We start from the raw sequence: 26,481 nt of genomic DNA, 5'->3' as shown, positions 1-26,481 counted from the left end.
GCAGCAGCTGCAAAACTGTAGAATTCCATCCATAGTAATGCGGGCGATGCAGCAGCTGCAAAACTGTAGAATTCCATTTATAGTAATGCGGGCGATGCAGCAGCTGCAAAACTGTCGAATTCCATTCATAGTAATGCGGGCGATGCAGCAGCTGCAAAACTGTAGAATTCCATTCATAGTAATGCGGGCGATGCAGCAGCTGCAAAACTGTCGAATTCCATCCATAGTAATGCGGGCGATGCAGCAGCTGCAAAACTGTAGAGTTCCATCCATAGTAATGCGGGCGATGCAGCAGCTGCAAAACTGTAGAATTCCATTCATAGTAATGCGGGCGATGCAGCAGCTGCAAAACTGTCGAATTCCATCCATAGTAATGCGGGCGATGCAGCAGCTGCAAAACTGTAGAATTCCATCCATAGTAATGCGGGCGATGCAGCAGCTGCAAAACTGTCGAATTCCATTCATAGTAATGCGGGCGATGCAGCAGCTGCAAAACTGTCGAATTCCATCCATAGTAATGCGGGCGATGCAGCAGCTGCAAAACTGTAGAATTCCATTCATAGTAATGCGGGCGATGCAGCAGCTGCAAAACTGTAGAATTCCATTCATAGTAATGCGGGCGATGCAGCAGCTGCAAAACTGTAGAATTCCAGGGGCCCGAAATACAAGATAGGCTGCCACAAAATGATTTCGTGTTTTAGCTAAAACACATGCTTTTAAAGAATACATGTTAGTAGTAGGTAATCATACTGCACCTGGTGCAAGCATTTTTATAAGTCTGTTAAAGGGAAGCTTTCCAAACTCAACACCCTTAGATCTTCACTCAAAAAGAATGACTCTTTTTTCACCATGAGCTTCCGGTCAAGGCCTGTGGTCGCTTCCAAGCGGCCTTTTTGGTGATTGGCCAATCGCACAGGGTTACCTTTCCTTCAGGTCGCAGACCCCCCAGTGAGTAGGCCTGTTTCTGCTTCCACTCCCCATCTATGGGCGGCGTCTTGCTATCCATGGAGAGGGTGCTTTGTGGGGGATCTTTCTTTCCTTCACAAATGGACCGGCGCCGGTTCCTCAGGGAGATGCCCTCAGGCAGGCGGAGACAGAGGTGGGCTTGTTTCTACCATTAGTGCAACAGGTGCAGTGGCACAGGACCAATGCTATGAGGGACCACTGTACCCCATTATGGCTGTGTTACTAGCAAAAAGGTGGGTGGGATCCCTTTTCCTTGTTAGTATTAGGGCCCAGGTCACCCTTGCGGCGCAGGGAACAGGTCTCAAGCAACAGGCGGTGAGATGTGGGATTGCCCTCTCCCGCCCCCTTATGTTTATTTTACAGCAAGGGGAAGACCGGGTTCTTTGGGCCTCAGGCCTAGGAGTGATGGAGTGCACAGAGGAGTAGGTATCATGTGTTCTGCAGGTGCAGTCGCATCTGGCCAGAGGTGTAAGGGGCGCACCAACCCCAATTCGAGTTGTTTTACAATCCTTCCTTGCTTATGCTAGGCGCTATGAACCACTGCCGTGCCAGTAGTGTTTGGGCCTCATGCCAATGGCCCAAGATACGAGAAAACTGAAGCAGAGGAGACGCCTTAGCTTGGGCCTCGGAGAGATTGTAGAACCGGGAATGACGAATGAGGCAAGATGAGGCCCATGTTTTCAACAAGGGGCAGAGCACAGGGTGCACTTCACAAGATAGTCGCTCTCATTAGTAAAGCAGGTGCAGTGGCACGGGGGCCCCGGGATTGTGAAGGGCACACTGCATCACAATAACACGGCCTTATAAAAGAGGCATGGAGGTCGATTCTCCTTGCTGGCATTAGGGTGAGGGCACCCTTGCTGCAGAATGGTGGGCAATACATGGGAACTCGTTTAATTCTAAAAGGGACAGAGAATCTGTTCCAAGTTTGGAGTGATGGCCTGGCATGGGAGGAAAGGGGTGAGAAAGGCAGAATACACAGCCTGCTACTCAGGGCAGTCGCTTACATTAGTGCAGCAGGTGCAGTTGCACCGGGTACCAGGAGTTTATGGGGCTCACAGCATGCCACTTAGGGGGAGTAGTGTTATTTTTGATCAATTTCAGTTTTAGCTTGGTATATTTGTTCTTTTATAAGTCTTACATTTAGAGGGGATTATGTGCTACAGAAAAAGTACCCTTGAAATGATAAGCCCGCCCTGAACCTGCTGCTCCCCCAAATACTGCCACAAAGTTTCAGAGGGGGGAGGGGTCGGTCGCACCTGGTCCTTGGAGCGCGACAGGCAGCTCTTGATGACCTCTGTCTCCAGCTGGGCCCGCCTCTGCACCTCCATATGCTGGTAGTACCTGGAGAGGCGAGTCTGGCCCTGCTTGTTCACAATCAGGAAAAACTGGATCATGGCGCCTCAAGCCTGTGCAGTCCCGGAGTGGGAGGAGGTGTCAGCCCGTTCTGCAAGGGTGAGATAAAAACACAGGTGTGATTGATGCAGAGACCTTGGTCCCGGGCAACTCAACACTTTTATACTTCACTGAACTACCTAAGCAAACACGTGGGTGAACACAGGCCTGACTTCAACATGGCCTCGCTCATCAGCATGAGCCTGACTTCAACATGGCCCCGCTCATCAGTATAACCATACCTCTACACAGAGCGTCTCACTCGGACACAAAGCCTCTATGCTAGTGTCTCCCAAACTCTTGGCCGATTTTTGAGGGGTTGCAAAAGTCCAAGCAATGTATAAAGATGCCTTTAAGCTCTTTATCTTGTCACATTTGCTGAGATTCAAAGACAGAGGTCAAATGTCAGGCCAGTCTTCTGACAAACTGCTGCTTTCTTTCAGCAAGGCGATTGGTACTTATAAAGGCCTCTCACTCTACAGGCAGAGAAACAAGCATTTGCAATGCAATAGGTCTCGCATTTACGAGAGTTTGAGCTATTGGCATTGTAAATGACAATGCCTTTATTGATGTGCTTTTTAAAAAAACAGATAAATAAAAGACATTGTCATTTACCATGCCAATAGCTTGAACTCTCGCAAATGCGAGACATATTGCATTGCAAATGCATAAGGAGAAAGCTGTCCTGCTTTTTCCTGCTGGCAAGAGCAGGCAGGACAAAGCTCTTTGAGAAAATAGTGCATGGAGGCTGTAATTATAGCCCACCGAGCAACAGCACACGTAACAGGGGGTGTCCCCATGGGAGGTTACAAAATGGGAAAAGGTGATACTAGGAGGGACTAATACGCCTATTGACAAGCCACAATTTACAATGGACAATGTCACAAGTCAATGAAAATACTGGGTGGAGAGTGGGCGGAGCTTCACATCCACACCTTAATACAGCATGCCTTGCAGAGCAGCGCATGCGCTGCCCAGGCTCCACCTCAAAACCTCAACTCTGCAGCAGCGCCACCCTTTACTGTCTGATGTAGCTTCGAAGAGACTCGTTATAGTTCCTTCAGTCTCGTCATTTCAGAACGGAAGCACTTTCAATATTATATACAACAAAGCCATAGTTGTTGCTTTTTTATCTTATGCAACTAACAACCATTGCAAAGCCAATAGTCCTGGCCTGTTGTAGGTATAAAGTTACTTGTTGTATCATATATCTGGATGCAATGAGAGAATGTGGCCTAAACGGCTAGGGCGGTCCAGGGGCGTAACACAGGCCCCCGCATCCCCTGCAGTGTGGGGGGCCCCCAAGCTCCAGGGGGCCCCCTCAGCACTGCACTTCCAACCGTGGAGCCCCTGATAAGAGTCCAGAGGGGGCCCCTCCACGTACCTTGCAGGGGGGCCCCCTCAATTATCATTATGCCACTGGGGCGGTCGACCTAGGAGCTGGGGAACCGGGTTCGAGTCTCGGCAGGGAAACTCAACATTCTGTGATTCTGGGCAAATCAATAGGTCTCCCTGTGCCTAACAAAACAAGCATTAGCAATGCAATAGGTCTCGCATTTGTTAAAGTTAGAGCTCTTGGCATTGAAAATGACAATGTTTTTTACTTTGTAATTTTTTTATTTGCAGTGAAGTAACTATATTTGCATTGCGCTATTGCCATTGGTATAAAAAAAGCAAAAATAAAAAATACTGTCATTTTTAACGCCAACAGCTCTAACTTTAACTAATGCAAGACCTATGACTGTGTGTGAAGTGCGCACAATTTCTAAATAATGTATTGCAACCTGTTGCAGTTATAAATCAAACAAGGAATTCCAACCCTACACAGTGCAGTGTACTACCTATTTAGGCAAGTGCTTCAGCGCCCCACATGGGGTAGTAAACGGTATGTAAATGTTGCAATACAATACAGCTGTGTTTTTTCACATCAAAATCATGAAAATGCCTAGCAAAGCTGAGCGAGAGAGGTGAGGAAATAGGGAGGAAAGAAACACGCAGGTGACAGGCCGTTGAGTGGAAGAAGGAGTGGATCGTTCTTAGGGCAGGAGAAAGGGGGTGGGGAAGACGTGAGTTGGATGAACAGTTAAAGTGAAATTGAAAGATTGGTTAGTGAAAAGTGAGATTGTGCATGACAGGGGAGAGAACGGGGCAAAGGCGGTGTGAGAAAGGAGACAGAGGGAGTGCCAAGAAATAGAAACTAGCACCAAAGACAGGGCACACAACACAATAACAGGCACATGCTGATAAAATACAGTGCACTCGAGCGGACTGTCATTTCTCAGGCTCTGGATTGTATTTGTCTGTAGCGCCCACACTGTAATTCAACAGCACACAACTATACGTGTCCCTTACTCACTGGTAGCATGGGGTGCTGGGGAATGAGGGTCTCTGCTTCACTGTGGGCTCCTGAGCACAACCCTTTGGTAATACAACGACTGCACTGACAGCCTGCTCCAACGCCTATTCATCAGGTTTGGCGGTGGTAGGAAAGGCCAGATTGGAGCTCCCTTATTGAATGGATGCTGCCAAATGGCGGTCCTTTCTCAGTGCACTGTCCTTCTGACAAGATGTGGCTGGTCTCCCTGTACAATGAACAGCACTGCAGGTCTGCACAGAAGTGTCAGCTCTGCCCCATAACAAGTGTGACATCCCGGTTAAGTAAAGCCAGCACTGCCCAGCATTTCTGAGGTCCCTCCGGCGGATCTTGTAAAGGCCCCGGCACAGCATTGCTAGCCCTAGCTATTTTAAGGATGTGATCATAATCATGTTATACAGTGATGGCTTTAATACCGGACACAAACATCTTCCTTGTGAAAAATTACTTGCAAGGTTCTCGATTACACAGATCGAGTTATGGTGTGTATGATTTTGGTGTCAGCAGCGTGTTCAAGTAAACAGCTGTCTCCCACCCAGAGACACCATGAGGCATGAGCTGTTCCTCTGGCAACTAGCATTAATCTGCTTTTACGTCTGTGACCTCAGCCGGATGACGCCCTCTTAGGGAGCGCACCTCTACATTGTGCCCCTGTGGAACTTGCAGCAAACAAGGTGATGGATAAATGCTAGTATTCATATTTGACCCTGGTGCTCGGTCGGGGCTGCACTCCAGTCCATAGTTTTTGCCCCACCATGGCACTCTGAACAGTCTGGGCACGATAATTGACACCACATGGGCTTTGGTGCGTGTAACAGACACCAATAGGCCGTGGGCGGAGCAATGCACCCGCCTTTGGCCTATTGTGTGCTCTGTTTAAAAAAAACAGGCAATCAAAGCCCAATAGCGGAAGCCAAAAGGAAAAGCACACGCATGAGCGTGTGCAATTCCAGGCTCCGTTTTGAAACCCCGTTCAAAAGGACTCTAGCTGCGCAAGCAGTGCTACGCACTGCATCGCTAGGCGCGAGACCTAGAAAGGAGTCAAGAGAATTAGGTGATGTTCTTGCCGGGGTACAGTAAGTGTGAAAGGAAAGGCTGTATGATATGTTTTTTTGTAACACAACAAAATGTAAATACCTGCAATTGAAATGTTACATTCACAAGTGAGGAAATCAAAAACGGAGCAAATCTTTTTTTTAGTGACTCTAAAATGGGATGAAAACAAAGATTTTAATACAATCAAAACAAATCAAGACACTTAACTTGGTGATGCACAAATGATAAATAATCAATGAAACACGATTTAAGCACATTATCATTTATGTGCAACATAGTAAAAATCTCTGGGCCTCATTTAGATGATGGCAGACAGGTTACTCCATCACAACGGTGAGGGATATCCCGCTCACGGAAATACAGATCTCGTTATATCCAGGGCCGCTGGAATTATGTGGCAGGAGGGGGGCAAATTATGTGGCAATGTTCAGTAAATTACGAGACAAGAACAGGGAAATTATGCAGCACACGGTGGCACATTTTTAAATAGTATTACTGTCTGGGCATTGGGTACCAGTTTAATACCCAAATATAGCAATAGGCAACAGAAAGGTGACCAGTCAACTTTTACAAAAGGAAGTTCACGGTGCGGTATCATGTGCCTTCAGTGTTTTTAGTAACTTTTGAACTGTTTGAGCAAGAAACTAATTTTTGGGGTGTTAAAATCTGCAAATTATGCAGCAGGTGATGGATTATGGGGCACATGTGGCAAATCTATTGTTATGCGAAAATCGCTGCACAATCGCATAATCCCAGTGGCCCTGATTATATCCTCTGGGGTTTATATTTCAGAGGACAGGATATCCGCCACTGCCTGCACCCTAGCACCTCGCTAGAGAAAAGGAGTCTACAGAGAGGCTGAGGGTTGGGCAAGCAGGTCAACACTGTGATGTCATCGTGGTCAAACAGTGTATTATATCACTTCAGCTGACCCTGGAGTTTTGGGGTGTTCACAAGAAGTGCTCCCCAAATGTTACCACTATTCTACTTCAGTGCCCGCTTTTTATATTGAATAACTTCATTTCCTACGCACACCGACAAGGCCAGGCCCGTTACATCCTTGCTCCAGGCAGGCTTTGGACTGAGTGCCCTATAAATACCAGGCTGACTCCTCTAGGCCACCATGGACTGGCAGAGGAGGGGTGAGTGAGTGCTTGTTGTGGGGTGACCCAGGGCCGGGGAATCCCCTATGAGGAGGAGGTTGGGCAAGCTATTCTCAGCCATAGAAGAGGGACCTGGAGCTGGCCCTTAGCTCTGCTGGGCACCAACTCCCCTCCTCACTACCAAGGTCACCCTAAAAATACCAAGGCACAGCAGTGCCTCAGCGCTGCCAACCCTGGCAGAGTCCCCAGATGCCCGCTTATTTTTAAATACTTTGTGCAGAGCTTTTCTGCCATTGGAAATGTTTGAAACTTTATACGTACATACACCCTCCCCTACTCCCCAAGGGCAGCAGTAGGGCAAGCTTCCCTATTATATGGAGGACAGTGCAAGCGTCTTCCACATACATTGGTCAAGCACAGCATGGATAACAGCAGTGCAGGCTTCTTTTACACACACAGGCTAGGTACAGTATGGGCAGCAGCATATGATCATTCCTCACACAGGGCGTGTACAGCAGGAGTAATTTCAGTGCAAGCTTCCTTCGTTCCCAGGATGTGTACAGCAGGGGCAGCTGCAGTGCAAGCATCTTTCTTACCCTGGGCAGGTACAGCTCTGGCAGTACTGGTGCAAGTGCCCTCATCCACCACATCCCGGACAGGTACAGCTCTGGCAGTAGCAGGGCAAGCACCCTCATCCAATACATCAAGGACAGGTACAGCTCTGGCAGCTGTGGTGCAAGCTTCCCTCACACACAGGTACAGCACAGGCGGCAGCAGTGCATGCTTCCCTCAAACAATGGATAAGTACAGCACTGGCAGCAGCAAAACAAGCTTCCCTCAAACACAGGATAAGTACAGATCTGGCAGCAGCAGTGCTAGCGTCCTTCAAACACAGGACAGGTACAGCACTAGCAGTGGTGGTGCAAGCGCCCTTATCCACCACATCCAGGACAGGTACAGCTCTGGCAGTAGCGGTGCAAGCTTCCCTCAAACACAGGTACAGAACAGGCGGCAATAGTGCACGCTTTCCTCAAACAATGGATAAGTACAGCACTGGCAGCAGCAAAACAAGCTTTCCTCAAACACAGGACAAGTACAGCTCTGGTAGCAGCACTGCAAGCTTCCCTCACACATAGGACAGGAACTGCACTGACAGCAGCAATGCAAGTTTCCCTCACATAGAACAGGTACAGCACTGGCAGCAATAGTGCAAGCCTCCATCAAACACAGGACCAGTACAGCACTGACAGCAGAAGTGGAAGCCTTCCTCAAATGCAGGACAGTTACAGCACTGGCAGCAGCACAAGCTCCCTCGCCCACCACACAAAGGACAGGAGCACTGACCGCAGCAATGCAAGCCTCCCTTGAACACGAGACAGGTACAGTACTGGCAGCTGCAGTGCAAGCTCCCCTCACACACAGGACAGAAATAGCATTAACTACAGCAGTGCAAGCTTGCCTCAAACACATGACAGGTATAGCACTTGCAGCAGTGGTGCAAGCTTCCCTCAAATAAAGGACAGGAACAGCACTGATAGCAGTAACTCAAGCTTCCCTCATACAGGACAGGTACGGCAATAGCAGCAGCAGTGCTAGCGTCCTTCATACACTGGGCAAGTACAGCATGGGCAGCAGCAGTGCAAGCATCCTTCGTACACTGGGCAGGTACAATGTGGATGGCAACAACTCAAATTTCCATTATTGTCACAGACCAAGTACAGCATGGAGAGCAGCAGCACAAGCTTCCCTTGCACACACAGGACAGGTCAAACATGGAGAGCAGCAGCGCAAACGTCCCTTGCATACATATGACAAGTCAAACATGGAGAGCAGCAGCACAAGCTTCCTTTGCATACACATGACAGTTCAAACATGGAGAGCAGCAGCACAATGTTCACTTGAATACACAGGACAGGTCAAACATGGAGAGCAGCAGCACAAGGTTCACTTGCATACACATGACAGGTCAAACAGGGAGAGCAGCAGCACAAGCTTCCCTTGCATACACAGGACAGGTCAAACACATAGAGCAACAGTTCAAGTTTCCCTTGCATACACAGGACAGGTCAAACACGGAGAGCAGCAGCTCAAGCTTCCCTTCCATGCGCAGGATGGGTGACACATGGAGAGCAGCAGCACAAGGTTCACTTGAATGCACAGGATGCGTCAAACATGGAGAGCAGCATCACAAGCTTCCTTTGCACACACAGGACAGTTCAAACATGGAGAGCAGCAGCACAAGGTTCACTGGAATGCACAGGATGGGTCAAACATGGAGAGCAGCATCACAAGCTTCCTTTGCACACACAGGACAGTTCAAACATGGAGAGCAGCAGCACAAGGTTCACTTGAATACACAAGCACAAGGTTCACTTGCATACACATGACAGTTCAAACATGGAGAGCAGCAGCACAAGCTTCCCTTGCATTCACATGACAGGTCAAACATGGAGAGCAGCAGCACAAGCTTCCCTTACAATCACGACAGGTCAAACATGGAGAGCAGCCGCACAAGCTTTGTTTGCATACACATGACAGGTCAAACATGGAGAGCAGCAGCACAAGGTTCACTTGCATACACAGGACAGTTCAAACATGGATAGCAGTAGCACAAGCTTCCTTTGCACACACAGGACAGTTCAAACATTGAGAGCAGCAGCACAAGGTTCACTTGCGCACACAGGACAGGTCAAACATAGAGAGCAGCAGCACAAGCTTCCCTTGCATGCGCAGGACGCGTCAAACACGGAGAGCAGCAGCTCAAGCTTCCCTTGCATGCGCAGGACGGGTAACAGATGGAGAGCAGCAGCGCAAACGTACTTTGCATACACATGACGGGTCAAACACGGAGAGCAGCAGCACGATCTTTCTTTGCATATACAGGATGGGTCAAACATGGAGAGCAGTAGCACAAGGTTCACTTGAATACACAGGATGGGTCAAACATGGCGAGCAGCAGCACAATCTTCCCTTGCATACGCAGGACAGGTCAAACACAGAGAGCAGCAGCACAATCTTCCCTTGCATACGCAGGACAGGTCAAACACAGAGAGCAGCAGCACAAGCTTCCCTTGCATACACAGGATGGGTCAAACATGGAGAGCAGCAGCACAAGGTTCACTTGAATACACAGGATGGGTCAAACATGGGGAGCAGCAGCACAAGGTTCACTTGAATACACAGGACAGGTCAAACATGGAGAGCAGCAGCACAAGCTTCCCTTGCATACACAGGACAGGTCAAACATGGAGAGCAGCAGCACAAGCTTCCCTTGCATACACAGGCAGTTCAAACATGGAGAGCAGCAGCACAAGGTTCACTTGAATACACAGGACAGGTCAAACGTGGAGAGCAGCAGCACAAGCTTCCCTTGCATACACAGGATGGGTTAAACATGGAGAGCAGCAGCACAAGGTTCACTTGAATACACAGGGTGGGTCAAACATGGAGAGCAGCAGCACAATCGTCCCTTGCACACACAGGGCAGGTCAGACATGGAGAGCAGCAGCACAAGTTTCACTTGAATACACAGGATGGGTCAAACATGGAGAGTAGCAGCACAAGCTTCCCTTGCATACACAGGACAGTTCAAACATGGAGAGCAGCAGCACAAGCTTCCCTTGCATACACAGGACAGGTCAAACATGGAGAGCAGGAGCACAAGCTTCCCTTGCATTCACAGGACAGTTCAAACATGGAGAGCAGCAGCACATGGTTCACTTGAATACACAGGACAGTTCAAACATGGAGAACAGCAGCACAAGCTTCCCTTGCATTCACATGACAGGTCAAACATGGAGAGCAGCAGCACAAGCTTCCCTTGCATTCACAACAGGTCAAACATGGAGAGCAGCAGCACAAACTTCCCTTGCATACACATAGGACAGTTCAAACATGGAGAGCCGCAGCACAAGCTTCCTTTGCACACACAGGACAGTTCAAACATGGAGAGCAGCAGCACAAGCTTCCTTTGCACACATAGGACAGATCAAACATGGAGAGCAGCCGCACAAGCTTCGTTTGCATACACATGACAGGTCAAACATGGAGAGCAGCAGCACAAGGTTCACTTGCATACACAGGACAGTTCAAACATTGAGAGCAGCAGCACAAGGTTTACTTGCGCACACAGGACAGTTCAAACATGGAGAGCAGCCGCACAAGCTTCGTTTGCATACACATGACAGGTCAAACATGGAGAGCAGCAGCACAAGGTTCACTTGCATACACAGGACAGTTCAAACATTGAAAGCATCAGCACAAGGTTTACTTGCGCACACAGGACAGGTCAAACATGGAGAGCAGCAGCACAAGCTTCCCTTGCATGCGCAGGACGGGTCAAACACGGAGAGCAGCAGCTCAAGCTTCCCTTGCATGCGCAGGACGGGTAACAAATGGAGAGCAGCAGCGCAAACGTACTTTGCATACACATGACAGGTCAAACACGGAGAGCAGCAGCACGATCTTCCCTTGCATATACAGGATGGGTCAAACATGGAGAGCAGCAGCACAAGCTTCCTTTGCACACACAGGACAGTTCAAACATGAAGAGCAGCAGCACAAGGTTCACTTGAATACACAGGATGGGTCAAACATGGAGAGCAGCAGCACAAGCTTCCTTTGCACACACAGGACAGTTCAAACATGAAGAGCAGCAGCACAAGGTTCACTTGAATACACAGGATGGGTCAAACATGGCGAGCAGCAGCACAATCTTCCCTTGCATACACAGGACAGGTGAAACATAGAGAGCAGCAGCACAAGCTTCCCTTGCATGCGCAGGACGCGTCAAACACGGAGAGCAGCAGCTCAAGCTTCCCTTGCATGCGCAGGACGGGTAACAGATGGAGAGCAGCAGCGCAAACGTACTTTGCATACACATGACGGGTCAAACACGGAGAGCAGCAGCACGATCTTTCTTTGCATATACAGGATGGGTCAAACATGGAGAGCAGTAGCACAAGGTTCACTTGAATACACAGGATGGGTCAAACATGGCGAGCAGCAGCACAATCTTCCCATGCATACGCAGGACAGGTCAAACACAGAGAGCAGCAGCACAAGCTTCCCTTGCATACACAGGATGGGTCAAACATGGAGAGCAGCAGCACAAGGTTCACTTGAATACACAGGATGGGTCAAACATGGGGAGCAGCAGCACAAGGTTCACTTGAATACACAGGACAGGTCAAACATGGAGAGCAGCAGCACAAGCTTCCCTTGCATACACAGGACAGGTCAAACATGGAGAGCAGCAGCACAAGCTTCCCTTGCATACACAGGCAGTTCAAACATGGAGAGCAGCAGCACAAGGTTCACTTGAATACACAGGACAGGTCAAACGTGGAGAGCAGCAGCACAAGCTTCCCTTGCATACACAGGATGGGTCAAACATGGCGAGCAGCAGCACAATCTTCCCTTGCATATGCAGGACAGGTCAAACACAGAGAGCAGCAGCACAAGCTTCCCTTGCATACACAGGATGGGTCAAACATGGAGAGCAGCAGCACAAGGTTCACTTGAATACACAGGATGGGTCAAACATGGGGAGCAGCAGCACAAGGTTCACTTGAATACACAGGACAGGTCAAACATGGAGAGCAGCAGCACAAGCTTCCCTTGCATACACATGACAGGTCAAACATGGAGAGCAGCAGCACAAGGTTCACTTGCATACACAGGACAGTTCAAACATTGAAAGCATCAGCACAAGGTTTACTTGCGCACACAGGACAGGTCAAACATGGAGAGCAGCAGCACAAGCTTCCCTTGCATGCGCAGGACGGGTCAAACATGGAGAGCAGCAGCACAAGGTTCACTGGAGTACACAGGATGGGTCAAACATGGAGAGCAGCAGCACAAGCTTCCCTTGCATACACAGGATGGGTCAAACATGGAGAGCAGCAGCACAAGCTTCCCTTGCATATACAGGACGGGTCAAACATGGAGAGCAGGAGCACAATCGTCCCTTGCATACACAGGGCAGGTCAAACATGGAGAGCAGCAGCACAAGTTTCACTTGAATACACAGGATGGGTCAAACATGGAGAGTAGCAGCACACGCTTCCCTTGCATACACAGGACAGTTCAAACATGGAGAGCAGCAGCACAAGCTTCCCTTGCATACACAGGACAGGTCAAACATGGAGAGCAGCAGCACAAACTTCCCTTGCATACACAGGACAGGTCAAACATGGAGAGCAGCAGCACAAGCTTCCCTTGCATACACAGGACAGGTCAAACATGGAGAGCAGCAGCACAAACTTCCCTTGCATACACAGGACAGGTCAAACATGGAGAGCAGCAGCACAAGCTTCCCTTGCATACACAGGACAGGTCAAACATGGAGAGCAGCAGCACAAGGTTCACTTGAATACACAGGACAGGTCAAACGTGGAGAGCAGCAGCACAAGCTTCCCTTGCATACACAGGATGGGTTAAACATGGAGAGCAGCAGCACAAGGTTCACTTGAATACACAGGGTGGATCAAACATGGAGAGCAGCAGCACAATCGTCCCTTGCACACACAGGGCAGGTCAAACATGGAGAGCAGCAGCACAAGTTTCACTTGAATACACAGGATGGGTCAAACATGGAGAGTAGCAGCACAAGCTTCCCTTGCATACACAGGACAGTTCAAACATGGAGAGCAGCAGCACAAGCTTCCTTTGCATACACAGGACAGGTCAAACATGGAGAGCAGGAGCACAAGCTTCCCTTGCATACACAGGACAGTTCAAACATGGAGAGCAGCAGCACATGGTTCACTTGAATACACAGGACAGTTCAAACATGGAGAGCAGCAGCACAAGCTTCCCTTGCATTCACATGACAGGTCAAACATGGAGAGCAGCAGCACAAGCTTCCCTTGCATTCACAACAGGTCAAACATGGAGAGCAGCAGCACAAACTTCCCTTGCATACACATGACAGTTCAAACATGGAGAGCCGCAGCACAAGCTTCCTTTGCACACACAGGACAGTTCAAACATGGAGAGCAGCAGCACATGCTTCCTTTGCACACATAGGACAGTTCAAACATGGAGAGCAGCCGCACAAGCTTCGTTTGCATACACATGACAGGTCAAACATGGAGAGCAGCAGCACACGGTTCACTTGCATACACAGGACAGTTCAAACATGGAGAGCAGCAGCACAAGGTTTACTTGCGCACACAGGACAGTTCAAACATGGAGAGCAGCCGCACAAGCTTCGTTTGCATACACATGACAGGTCAAACATGGAGAGCAGCAGCACAAGGTTCACTTGCATACACAGGACAGTTCAAACATTGAAAGCATCAGCACAAGGTTTACTTGCGCACACAGGACAGGTCAAACATGGAGAGCAGCAGCACAAGCTTCCCTTGCATGCGCAGGACGGGTCAAACACGGAGAGCAGCAGCTCAAGCTTCCCTTGCATGCGCAGGACGGGTAACAAATGGAGAGCAGCAGCGCAAACGTACTTTGCATACACATGACAGGTCAAACACGGAGAGCAGCAGCACGATCTTCCCTTGCATATACAGGATGGGTCAAACATGGAGAGCAGCAGCACAAGCTTCCTTTGCACACACAGGACAGTTCAAACATGAAGAGCAGCAGCACAAGGTTCACTTGAATACACAGGATGGGTCAAACATGGCGAGCAGCAGCACAATCTTCCCTTGCATACACAGGACAGGTCAAACACAGAGAGCAGCAGCACAAGCTTCCCTTGCATACACAGGATGGGTCAAACATGGAGAGCAGCAGCACAAGGTTCACTGGAGTACACAGGATGGGTCAAACATGGAGAGCAGCAGCACAAGCTTCCCTTGCATACACAGGATGGGTCAAACATGGAGAGCAGCAGCACAAGGTTCACTTGAATACACAGGGTGGGTCAAACATGGAGAGTAGCAGCACACCCTTCCCTTGCATACACAGGACAGTTCAAACATGGAGAGCAGCAGCACAAGCTTCCCTTGCATACACAGGACAGGTCAAACATGGAGAGCAGCAGCACAAGCTTCCCTTGCATACACAGGACAGGTCAAACATGGAGAGCAGCAGCACAAACTTCCCTTGCATACACAGGACAGGTCAAACATGGAGAGCAGCAGCACAAGCTTCCCTTGCATACACAGGACAGGTCAAACATGGAGAGCAGCAGCACAAGGTTCACTTGAATACACAGGACAGTTCAAACATGGAGAGCAGCAGCACAAGGTTCCCTTGCATATACAGGATGGGTCAAACATGGAGAGCAGCACCACAAGGTTCACTTGAATACACAGGACAGTTAAAAATTGGAGAGCAGCGGGGGCGTGGCTAGCAGCCGAGGAGAATGGCGGCTGGCTAGCGGAGCTCCGCATTCCCGGGAAACATCCGATAATATCCTGACCCCAAACCGGTAGTACTTTGGAAAAAAAAAAAGACGATTCCCGGCACCAATGACCCCAATGACCACTGCTGGCAGATAATTGGCTCTTTTAGCACTGTCACTAGTACCTGGTAAAACCTGCGGTGCTCAGTGGTGGGAACACATGGCAGCATCCTGACTCCGGGGAGCTACTGGGAAGTCTCCAGTGAATCCTGCCAGCAATTGACCGGTGAGGTCTCCCCTCGGCCGCTCTGCAGATGCCAAACTGGGCGCCGGGGTCAATCGAAGCCTGCCCGGAGGAATACAGGAGTCGCGTGGGAGGGATGGTCTCAGCCCGGCCGGGTGGCGCTACTACTGGAGGTCCCGGCGTATAGGCCCTCATGCACTGACGGCTGGGCGGCTGCCCTGGGCCCAGGCGTCACTGCGGGAGAAGCTAGCACGGCCCGAGGAAGATCGGAGGTAGGACCCGGCCGTGCAGGGATCGACGCTGCGGCTGGGCTGCCGTCACCTGAGGGTGTACACCTCAATGCCCCTGAGCCGACGCTGATGGATCTCCAGGCCGCGCTGGGCTGCTGGCACCGGTGGAGGGACGCCATCGGGGATATCCGGGCCCCGGGGGAGGCGCTGTGTGCGCGAAGCAGCTGCCTGCTCCGGAGAGATTCGGTGGATTGTGGGCTGCAGGAGCTGTGATCGTACATTGCCTACCCCCCAGAGGACTGGAGCGGATCGGTGCGACGTGGGGGGGGGAGGCCCGCCCCTGTGGACTCTGACTGAGGGGGGAGGCCTCGTGGCAGGCTACCAAAAGGCCCATTCAGCAAAGTGGGAGGAGGCAGACAGCGGGCAAACCACAAGAGGTGCCGGGGTGGGGGTTTGACCCCCTACTGATGCCCCAAGGAAGAGTGCGGCGGCGGCAGAGAGATATAGCGACCTGCTGACCTGACTGCTGTAGGCGGCCAAAATAAGAAGAGGTCCCGACCTGGACACCCTCATATAAACCGTCTGGGGGACGCCTAGGTATCCGAGACAACTATTCACTGGCGACAAGTATTGAGCCTATACCTGGATTTCTGTGGACCAGTCCCAGACATAGCTGGCAGGGGACTTGCGACAACACAATCTAGGTGACTCAGAGGTTTGGAGTGCTCTGATCGGCGCCCCCTATCTACCTATTGCTGCCCCTGGGGCCGCGAGAACGGTCATGGCGATGGGAAGCGGTCCAAAGGTGAGTGTACAGGGCAAACTCACAAAATTCGCATGGACTAAGACTGGGGAGGACCAGTAAACGCAGCGTTTAGAGGTCGAAGGGTCACAAAAAGAGTCGAGACCGCAGTCCGAACCTACCTTACGCGACGTGCTGGAGGCCATCAGTCGAGTGAGGTCATCTCTGGATTCTGTCACCACTGAAGTATCCCTACTACGAGCAGACTTCCGGAAAATGGACGAAAAAGTCAAATACCTCAAACTGGTCACGTCGTCACTGTAGGATGACATGGCTCAACTCCAGACTCCGGTAGCCGAGTTGCAGAGCCAACATGTGAGGATGGCGCAACAGCTTGATGAGTATGAAGAAAGGGCCCGCAGGAACAATATTCGAATTCTAGGTGTGCCGGAATGGGCTGAGGGGCCAGCTGCGGACCTCTTCGTCGAAGACCTTATAGTGAAGCATCTGCAGCCCAAAAGTCTCTCCAGGCATTTCTCAATCAAGCGAGCGCATCGAGTTCCGGGAGGAAGGCCACAACCTGGTGCTCCTCCGAGACCACTAATAGCCCGTATATTTAACTATAGAGACAGAGATATTATTCTGCAAACGGCACGGACCGGGCCCCCACTAAAAGTAGAGAACAGTAACGTAACTTTCTTCCCAGACTTCACGGCCAAGGTCCAGACTCAACGGCGCAGCTTTCAAGCAAGTAAAGAAAGAGCTCCGAGATCGAGAGGTGAAATATGCCATGCTGTTCCCGGTGAAACTGAGAGTGGAAACAGACGGAAAGACGTACTTCTTCAACTCGCCGGAAGACGCGTGGGAATGGCTAGAGGGATGGCGCAGAGTTGGTGGACACCGTCGAGAACGCAATACAGGGGCACGAGTGCATAGAGAGACTGAAGGGACTCTTCCGGAGGACGGCCCCGCTGGTAACAAAAACACTTAGGCGTAACTCTGGTGGTACGGATGTATGAAGGACGGGTACTGTTGGACCATCTACCTCCAGGAGTGATTCGGGACATTGGTGAGAACGTTCTTATTATAACAGTGACCTATTGGCCTGGAGGGCATTTGCTATAGTAATGGTTACTGTTGCTAGGCCTCAGTTGGGAATTGTGTTACTCTGCTCCTCCATGGGCCGGGCTGGGAGCTACCAGGATGGGGGTATACCACTGATTGCTATAGACTGGGTAGTTCTAAATCCACGGGCAGGGCGGCAGGGAGGGGGGAGGTAAGGGGGTGGGTGTCGGGTGTTCATTGTTTTTAGAACTGTTAGAGTCACAAAGTTGGTTATGCTTGCTGCTATATGCCAGGTCCGCACTAGATTTTATCTGTTGGAGGGGCGAACCAGGTCTGGCCCTGGCTATACCACTACGGGAGATTGTCCAACACACACTTCTGATGAATACTTGCACTCGTACCACATCGGACGATGGGGGGGTAACATGGATTCGTCAATCTCTATACTTTCCTGGAATGTAAACGGACTGGGAGATAAAATTAAGCGAGGCATTGTCCAGCAATACCTGAAACGGCAGGCCCCAGACATAGTATTGTTGCAAGAAACACACATGGTGGGGAACAAAAGCAAAGCCCTAACACGATGGGGGTACAAACTCCTAGTGCACGCCGACTTCACCACGGGATCTAGAGGTACTGGGATTCTAGTTAAGAGAAATCTAGCTCTCATTGTAAAGAATACCCGGGTGGACCAGGGGGGGAGATTTGCTGTCTTGGAGGCCCAGTGGGAGGGGAGAGCGCTTAATATAATTTAAGTGTACCTACCGCCTGCGTTGGGCAAAGAAGCCTTGATAGCTCTTGGGAAAATATTGACTGACCTTCCGGTGGGCACATTGATAATGGGAGGCGGCTACAACATGGTTATGGAGGAAGATAAAGATAGATATCCCCGACGGGCGGGGGCACGTCCCAATGTACAAATGAAAGAATTCACCACAGCCATGGCTCTAGTAGATGTGGGGCGAACCCTGAAGCCCAATGATATTCACTATACGTACTACTCCAATGCGCACAGAAGCTCATCTCAAATAGATTATTTTCTGACGTATGCAGCCTCCATTGGGAATTTTCAAAAACCTGCTGTTCTGCCAAGAGGCATATCAGATCACTCGCCGATTACAGTCGAGCTTACACATTGGGAGAGACAGCTGCGTTCCACAATAGTTCTAAACCCGTGGTTACTAAAAATACCTGATATCAGAGCAGAATTCTGTCAGCAAACCTGTAATTACTTTAATGAAAATGCAGGCTCAGTGAGGTCAGCGCAAACCTTGTGGGAGGCATGTAAAGTGGTGCTAAAGGGGCATGCCCTGTCCCTGAAGGTGGGATACATAAAGAAGAAACATAGCCAGTTAGCCAACTTGGAAGATGAGCTTCGTGAATTGGAAAGCGAGAGTTCAGATGAGCCCTCAGAGGAAGCAATACACCACCTAGAGATAAAACAGGAAGAGTATAGGATCAAAGCTAGGGAACACATGGTGGCCAAGCACCTTAACATACAACATCGTATATACGAACTCGGAGACAGGACTGGGAAGACGCTGGCCTGGTTGGAAAAGAGAGAGCAAGGGGAGAGGTGGGTGTCGAGCCTGACTATGTCTGATGGCAGCACCGTAACGCATCCTAAAGATATAGCACAAGCCTTCGCGGATCACTTAGAGCAGATCTACTCTCCATCCACTGTATACAGTGCGGAGGAATCTCGCCAACTTCTTTCTGATAGCAATATATCAACTCTCTCTGACTCAGCCAGAGTCGCACTAGAGGGTGACCTGACGGATGAAGAGATCCAAAAGGCGATAAGCCAAATCCACTCAGGGAAGGCCATGGGTCCCAACGGACTCCCCATCGAATTCTTGAAAGCAACTGCCTCATACGTTACCCCTCATTTGCGTGCCATGTACAATGAATGCTATGAGCAAGGGAGGCTGCCCAGAGACCAGCGTGTTGCATTTATAGTTGTAATCCATAAACCAGGGAAGCCAGGGGATCAATGTGGCTCTTACCGGCCGATTTCACTGATCAACGCGGAAGCCAAGATCCTAGCTAAAGTTCTGGCCACCAGACTGATCCCGGTCATTTCATCGTTGGTGCATCCTGACCAGTCAGGGTTTATGCCGGGGCGCAACACAGCACTGAACATCCGCCGACTTAACAATGTGCTGGCAGGGAGGGAAGTTCTGGAAGAGGATGCTGTGGTGTTGTCGTTGGATGCCTCTATGGCGTTTGATTCCATTGAGTGGCCATATTTATTTGAAGTCTTGGCCAAGATGGGATTTGGCCCGAAATTTCTAGGCTGGATTAAATTACTTTACGCAGATATAAAGGGCCAAATGAGAGTTAATAACTATACATGAACAATTGTAGGGGGAAGGGATGCACACCTTTTTCTACACTTCATCCAAATTTAATTCCTTGTGCAACAAGTGCGTGCAGACTGGTGAATAGTGCCTTGCCCAAATGGCACCAGGTTGATTTATGCAATAAGAGGTGGGGCGTCCTTTGAGCCCCTGCCAGTCGCACAGCTATATGCGCCATCGTGGCGATCCAATAGTTAATCCGTTTTGATCAATGTTAATCGCGTTAATCCTTGTCAACCTGCGCTTTAAACATCCTTTCAAGGTGCACTTATTTGTCGAGCCACACACGGGGTAGTTTGCCAATTCCCCAAGTTTCTAGTGTTCCAACCGTGCCCATCCGGACCTCATGAAAGAACATGACCAATGCAAAAATTCCTCCAAGGCAGTGTTTAATTGAATTAAACCCAATGCATTTCGGGCAATCAGGTGCCCTTCATCAGGGGTCACTGTGAATAACAATAAAAACAACAATATTCAACATTACCATTTAAAGAACGTCAATAATCAGCATTACCATTTGAAAAAACATTTCTAAATTTTGCTTCAACCAATCCTCCCACCATAACTCAATTGAAGATTGAGTTATGGTGGGAGGATTGGTTGAAGAATTGTAACAGTGTTAAGAGGAAAAGTCAGGGAAACCTGAAATAGATCGGTTTAAGGAGATAGGAGTGTTTTGCATGTACAAAATCGAAAGTAGAATGAGAAGTGTCATGATCAAGGGAATAGGGGAGATAACTCGGTCTGGTGAAAGGAGGGTGATGAAAGGAGGATGAGGAGGAGGGAGCAGGTCATTGGGGGGAGCGCTGGAAGTGTAAATTGAGTGTTAGTTGGAGACAACATTGGAAAGTCGATTGTTTAACAGGTTTCGAGTAACTACGGAAAGTAGCAGTCATTAAATAGGCTTGTAAGATGCACAATGGATGTCTAATAGTACTGTCTGAGAGAGGCAGAGTGGGAAACAAAAGAGGGGTGGATTACAATTTGGCATTTGGAGAAACGTATATGTACAACTTAATTTTAAGCAAAATTTAGAAATGTTTTTTCAAATGGTAATGCTGATTATTGACGTTCTTTAAATGGTAATGTTGAATATTGTTGTTTTTATTGTTATTCACAGTGACCCCTGATGAAGAGCACCTGATTGCCCGAAATGCATTGGGTTTAATTCAATTAAACACTGCCTTGGATGAATTTTTGCATTGGTCATGTTCTTTCATGAGGTCCGGATGGGCACGGTTGGAACACTAGAAACTTGGGGAATTGGCAAACTACCCCGTGTGTGGCTCGACAAATAAGTGCACCTTGAAAGGATGTTTAAAGCGCAGGTTGACAAGGATTAACGCGATTAACATTGATCAAAACGGATTAACTATTGGATCGCCACGATGGCGCATATAGCTGTGCGACTGGCAGGGGCTCAAAGGACGCCCCACCTCTTATTGCAGTTAATAACTATACCTCACGAGTATTCACGTTGCGAAGAGGAACCCGACAGGGCTGTCCTCTGTCCCCATTGATATTTTCCTTGATGTTGGAACCACTGGCAGCCTGGATCCGGCGGGACGTGATGGTGCGGGGCTTGAAATGGGCAGAGGGCCAGGAAGATCGAATATCCCTGTACGCAGATGATATCCTGCTGTATCTAGCCTCCCCATATCAATCCATTCGCGGGGTGTTGGACATTTCAACGAATTTTGGAAAGTACTCTGGCTATCGAATAAACTGGAGTAAAACTGTACTGTTTATGCTCCGGGGGCGGGTTCCCCGGCTTCCCCCAAGTTGCGTAATTAAGGTGGCAGAGAATGGCTTTCGGTACTTGGGAATCTATGCAACATCTGACCCTGCCCTTTTTTACAGCCGTAACCTGGTCCCCCCACTGGCCCGGCTCAAAACAGATGTTCAACACTGGAGATCCCTGCCCTAGTCACTAATTGGCCGTGCGGCCCTGTTTAAGATGCTGGCACTCCCCCGTTTTTATATATTCTCCAAAATTGCCCATACCAAGTTCCAGACACATATTTCACAGAGGTGGAGAGTGCACTTCGTACCTTGCTCTGGGATGGAAGGCCTCCCCGCATTGCCACCAACAAACGGACAATAGGTTGGTACGACGAAGGTATAGCCCTCCCGGACCTTAGACTCTACTACTGGGCCTCGCAATTAGTGATGATAAACCATTGGATTTACCGCTCTCCTAATGATCCAGCATATATGCTAGACAGATATCAAACTGGACGGTCAGGTTACCTGGGAGCGCTGTACTCCAAAGCAAAGCGAGGGCGATATGTCGGGCCTCTTTCTCATACACTGGCTATCTGGCATCGGGCTAACTCCCGGTTGGGTTAGTCGACCGTCCTCACAAAGGCAATGCCGCTATGGTATGCCCAACGGTTGGGTTCTCTCTGTCATCAACCCGGCTTTGATAGGTGGGACACTATTGGGATCTCCGTCGTCGGTGACCTGATCAAAAAGGGGTCGATCCTCAGTTTTAAGGAGCTTCAGGACCAGTAAGCAATGGCACAGGGGGAGCAGTTTCGATATATGCAGATCCGATACACCCTCACAACAGCACTGCCGAACCCCGCAGAGCTACCAGAGTCGTCACCGTTGGAAGATCGGCTGCTTGATGGGCAGCTATATTCCAAAGCCATCTCGCTGACTTATAAGAAATTGTGCAACAACATACCTGATACATTGCATAAGCTCAGAGAAAAATGGGAGGGGGACCTTGGATCACTTGAAGAGGACGATTGGCAGGCTGCTCAGATGTTCCCTAGAGAAGCAGTCATCACCCTCCGCTTCCGATTAATACAATTCAAAATTCTACATAGATCATATTTAACGGGAATAACACTCGCAAAGATAGGAGCCAGGACTGACTCACTCTGTCTCAGGGGTTGTAACTGTACGGCTACCTTTTTCCATACGATATGGGAATGCCCTCGGCTTCTCCAGCTATGGGAGGGGGCCACGACTCATATCCAAGCGGCCTTAGGGAAAGAATTGACTCTCACGCCGGGGTTGGGGCTGCTTAATATCTGGGCGGAAACAGAGGTGGGACAACAGCTAGCCACACTTGGTTATACCCTGGTCAAAAGAGAAATAGCTAAGGGGTGGGGGGCGGCAAGTTCTCCAACCATACGAGCATGGCTACCGGAAGTTGATAAATGTATGATTGCAGAAAAGGAAGTTTTTATAATTCGTGGATGCCCTAAGAAGTGGGATAGGAAATGGGGCAATTGGAATGTGTACCGTGGTAATCTTTGTATCTCCCCAGCGAGGGAACTGGAAATGAGGCGTAATAGTGATCGAGCAATGGATAATATCTAAATGTGACTATTTTCCCTTGTTAATGTACGAATGTGCTTCTGGTTTGCTGAAATATCGTCTCTAATGTATGCATAACTACAACTGAAAGTAATAAAATAAAAAAAATAAAAATACAAAACATGGAGAGCAGCAGCACAAGGTTTCCTTGCATATACAGGACGGGTCAAACATGGAGAGCAGCAGCACAAGGTTCCCTTGCATATACAGGACGGGTCAAACATGGAGAGCAGCAGCACAAGGTTCCCTTGCATATACAGGACGGGTCAAACATGGAGAGCAGCAGCACAAGGTTCCCTTGCATATACAGGACGGGTCAAACATGGAGAGCAGCAGCACACGGTTCACTTGCATATACAGGACGGGTCAAACATGGAGAGCAGCAGCACAAGGTGCCCTTGCATATACAGGACGGGTCAAACATGGAGAGCAGCAGCACAAGGTTCCCTTGCATATACAGGACGGGTCAAACATGGAGAGCAGCAGCACACGGTTCACTTGCATATACAGGATGGGTCAAACATGGAGAGCAGCAGCACAAGGTGCCCTTGCATATACAGGACGGGTCAAACATGGAAAGCAGCAGCACACGGTTCACTTGCATATACAGGACGGGTCAAACATGGAGAGCAGCAGCACAAGGTTCCCTTGCATATACAGGACGGGTCAAACATGGAGAGCAGCAGCACAAGGTTCCCTTGCATATACAGGACGGGTCAAACATGGAGAGCAGCAGCACAAGGTTCCCTTGCATATACAGGACGGGTCAAACATGGAGAGCAGCAGCACGAGGTTCCCCTGCATATACAGGACTGGTCAAACATGGGGAGCAGCAGCACAAGCTTCCCTTGCATATACAGGACGGGTCAAACATGGAGAGCAGCAGCACAAGGTTCCCTTGCATATACAGGACGGGTCAAACATGGAGAGCAGCAGCACAAGGTTCCCTTGCATATACAGGACGGGTCAAACATGGTGAGCAGCAGCACAAGGTTCCCTTGCATATACAGGACGGGTCAAACATGGAGAGCAGCAGCACAAGGTTTCCTTGCATATTCAGGACGGGTCAAACATGGAGAGCAGCAGCACAAGGTTCCCTTGCATATACAGGACGGGTCAAACATGGAGAGCAGCAGCACAAGGTTCCCTTGCATATACAGGACGGGTCAAACATGGAGAGCAGCAGCACACGGTTCCCTTGCATATACAGGACGGGTCAAACATGGAGAGCAGCAGCACAAGGTTCCCTTGCATATACAGGACGGGTCAAACATGGAGAGCAGCAGCACACGGTTCACTTGCATATACAGGACGGGTCAAACATGGAGAGCAGCAGCACAAGGTGCCCTTGCATATACAGGACGGGTCAAACATGGAAAGCAGCAGCACACGGTTCACTTGCATATACAGGACGGGTCAAACATGGAGAGCAGCAGCACAAGGTTCCCTTGCATATACAGGACGGGTCAAACATGGAGAGCAGCAGCACAAGGTTCCCTTGCATATACAGGACGGGTCAAACATGGAGAGCAGCAGCACAAGGTTCCCTTGCATATACAGGACGGGTCAAACATGGAGAGCAGCAGCACGAGGTTCCCCTGCATATACAGGACTGGTCAAACATGGGGAGCAGCAGCACAAGCTTCCCTTGCATATACAGGACGGGTCAAACATGGAGAGCAGCAGCACAAGGTTCCCTTGCATATACAGGACGGGTCAAACATGGAGAGCAGCAGCACAAGGTTCCCTTGCATATACAGGACGGGTCAAACATGGTGAGCAGCAGCACAAGGTTCCCTTGCATATACAGGACGGGTCAAACATGGAGAGCAGCAGCACGAGGTTCCCTTGCATATACAGGACGGGTCACACATGGGGAGCAGCAGCACAAGCTTCCCTTGCATATACAGGACGGGTCAAACATGGAGAGCAGCAGCACAAGGTTTCCTTGCATATTCAGGACGGGTCAAACATGGAGAGCAGCAGCACAAGGTTCCCTTGCATATACAGGACGGGTCAAACATGGAGAGCAGCAGCACAAGGTTCCCTTGCATATACAGGACGGGTCAAACATGGAGAGCAGCAGCACACGGTTCCCTTGCATATACAGGACGGGTCAAACATGGAGAGCAGCAGCACAAGGTTCACTTGCATATACAGGACGGGTCAAACATGGAGAGCAGCAGCACAAGGTTCCCTTGCATATACAGGACGGGTCAAACATGGAGAGCAGCAGCACAAGGTTCCCTTGCATACACAGGACAGTTCAAACATGGAGAGCAGCAGCACAAGGTTTCCTTGCATATACAGGACGGGTCAAACATGGAGAGCAGCAGCACAAGGTTCCCTTGCATATACAGGACGGGTCAAACATGGAGAGCAGCAGCACAAGGTTCCCTTGCATATACAGGACGGGTCAAACATGGAGAGCAGCAGCACAAGGTTCCCTTGCATAAATAGGACGGGTCAAACATGGAGAGCAGCAGCACAAGGTTCCCTTGCATATACAGGATGGGTCAAACATGGAGAGCAGCAGCACAAGGTTCACTTGCATATACAGGACGGGTCAAACATGGAGAGCAGCAGCACAAGGTTCCCTTGCCTATACAGGACGGGTCAAACATGGAGAGCAGCAGCACAAGGTTCCCTTGCATACACAGGATGGGTCAAACATGGAGAGCAGCAGCACAAGGTTCCCTTGCAGATACAGGACGGGTCAAACATGGAGAGCAGCAGCACGAGGTTCCCTTGCAGATACAGGACGGGTCAAACATGGAGAGCAGCAGCACGAGGTTCCCTTGCATATACAGGACGGGTCAAACATGGAGAGCAGCAGCACAAGGTTCCCTTGCATATACAGGACGGGTCAAACATGGAGAGCAGCAGCACAAGGTTCCCTTGCATATACAGGACGGGTCAAACATGGAGAGCAGCAGCACAAGGTTCCCTTGCATATACAGGACGGGTCAAACATGGAGAGCAGCAGCACGAGGTTCCCTTGCATATACAGGACGGGTCAAACATGGGGAGCAGCAGCACAAGCTTCCCTTGCATATACAGGACGGGTCAAACATGGAGAGCAGCAGCACAAGGTTTCCTTGCATATACAGGACGGGTCAAACATGGAGAGCAGCAGCACAAGGTTCCCTTGCATATACAGGACGGGTCAAACATGGAGAGCAGCAGCACAAGGTTTCCTTGCATATACAGGACGGGTCAAACATGGAGAGCAGCAGCACAAGGTTCCCTTGCATATACAGGACGGGTCAAACATGGAGAGCAGCAGCACAAGGTTCCCTTGCATATAC

The 26,481-nt window shown here is 49.8% G+C and overlaps 1 protein-coding gene across 11 annotated transcripts in view; it reads right to left on the bottom strand.

The window, feature by feature from the left end:
* Positions 1 to 26,481, bottom strand: part of AP4S1 (adaptor related protein complex 4 subunit sigma 1) — a 243,757-nt gene that overhangs the window by 76,684 nt on the left and 140,592 nt on the right. For all 11 annotated transcript variants that reach the window (XM_085627380.1, XM_085627376.1, XM_085627383.1 and 8 more), the window contains one exon: positions 2,226 to 2,413. In XM_085627380.1, the coding sequence (XP_085483506.1) occupies positions 2,226 to 2,363 (138 nt within the window). In that variant the 5' untranslated portion in view covers positions 2,364 to 2,413. The remainder of the gene's footprint in view (positions 1 to 2,225; positions 2,414 to 26,481) is intronic.

The sequence above is a fragment of the Triturus cristatus genome, chromosome 9, assembly GCF_964204655.1.
Source record: "Triturus cristatus chromosome 9, aTriCri1.1, whole genome shotgun sequence".
Lineage (NCBI taxonomy): Eukaryota > Metazoa > Chordata > Amphibia > Caudata > Salamandridae > Triturus > Triturus cristatus.
This window is presented reverse-complemented; position numbering and strand designations above follow the sequence as displayed.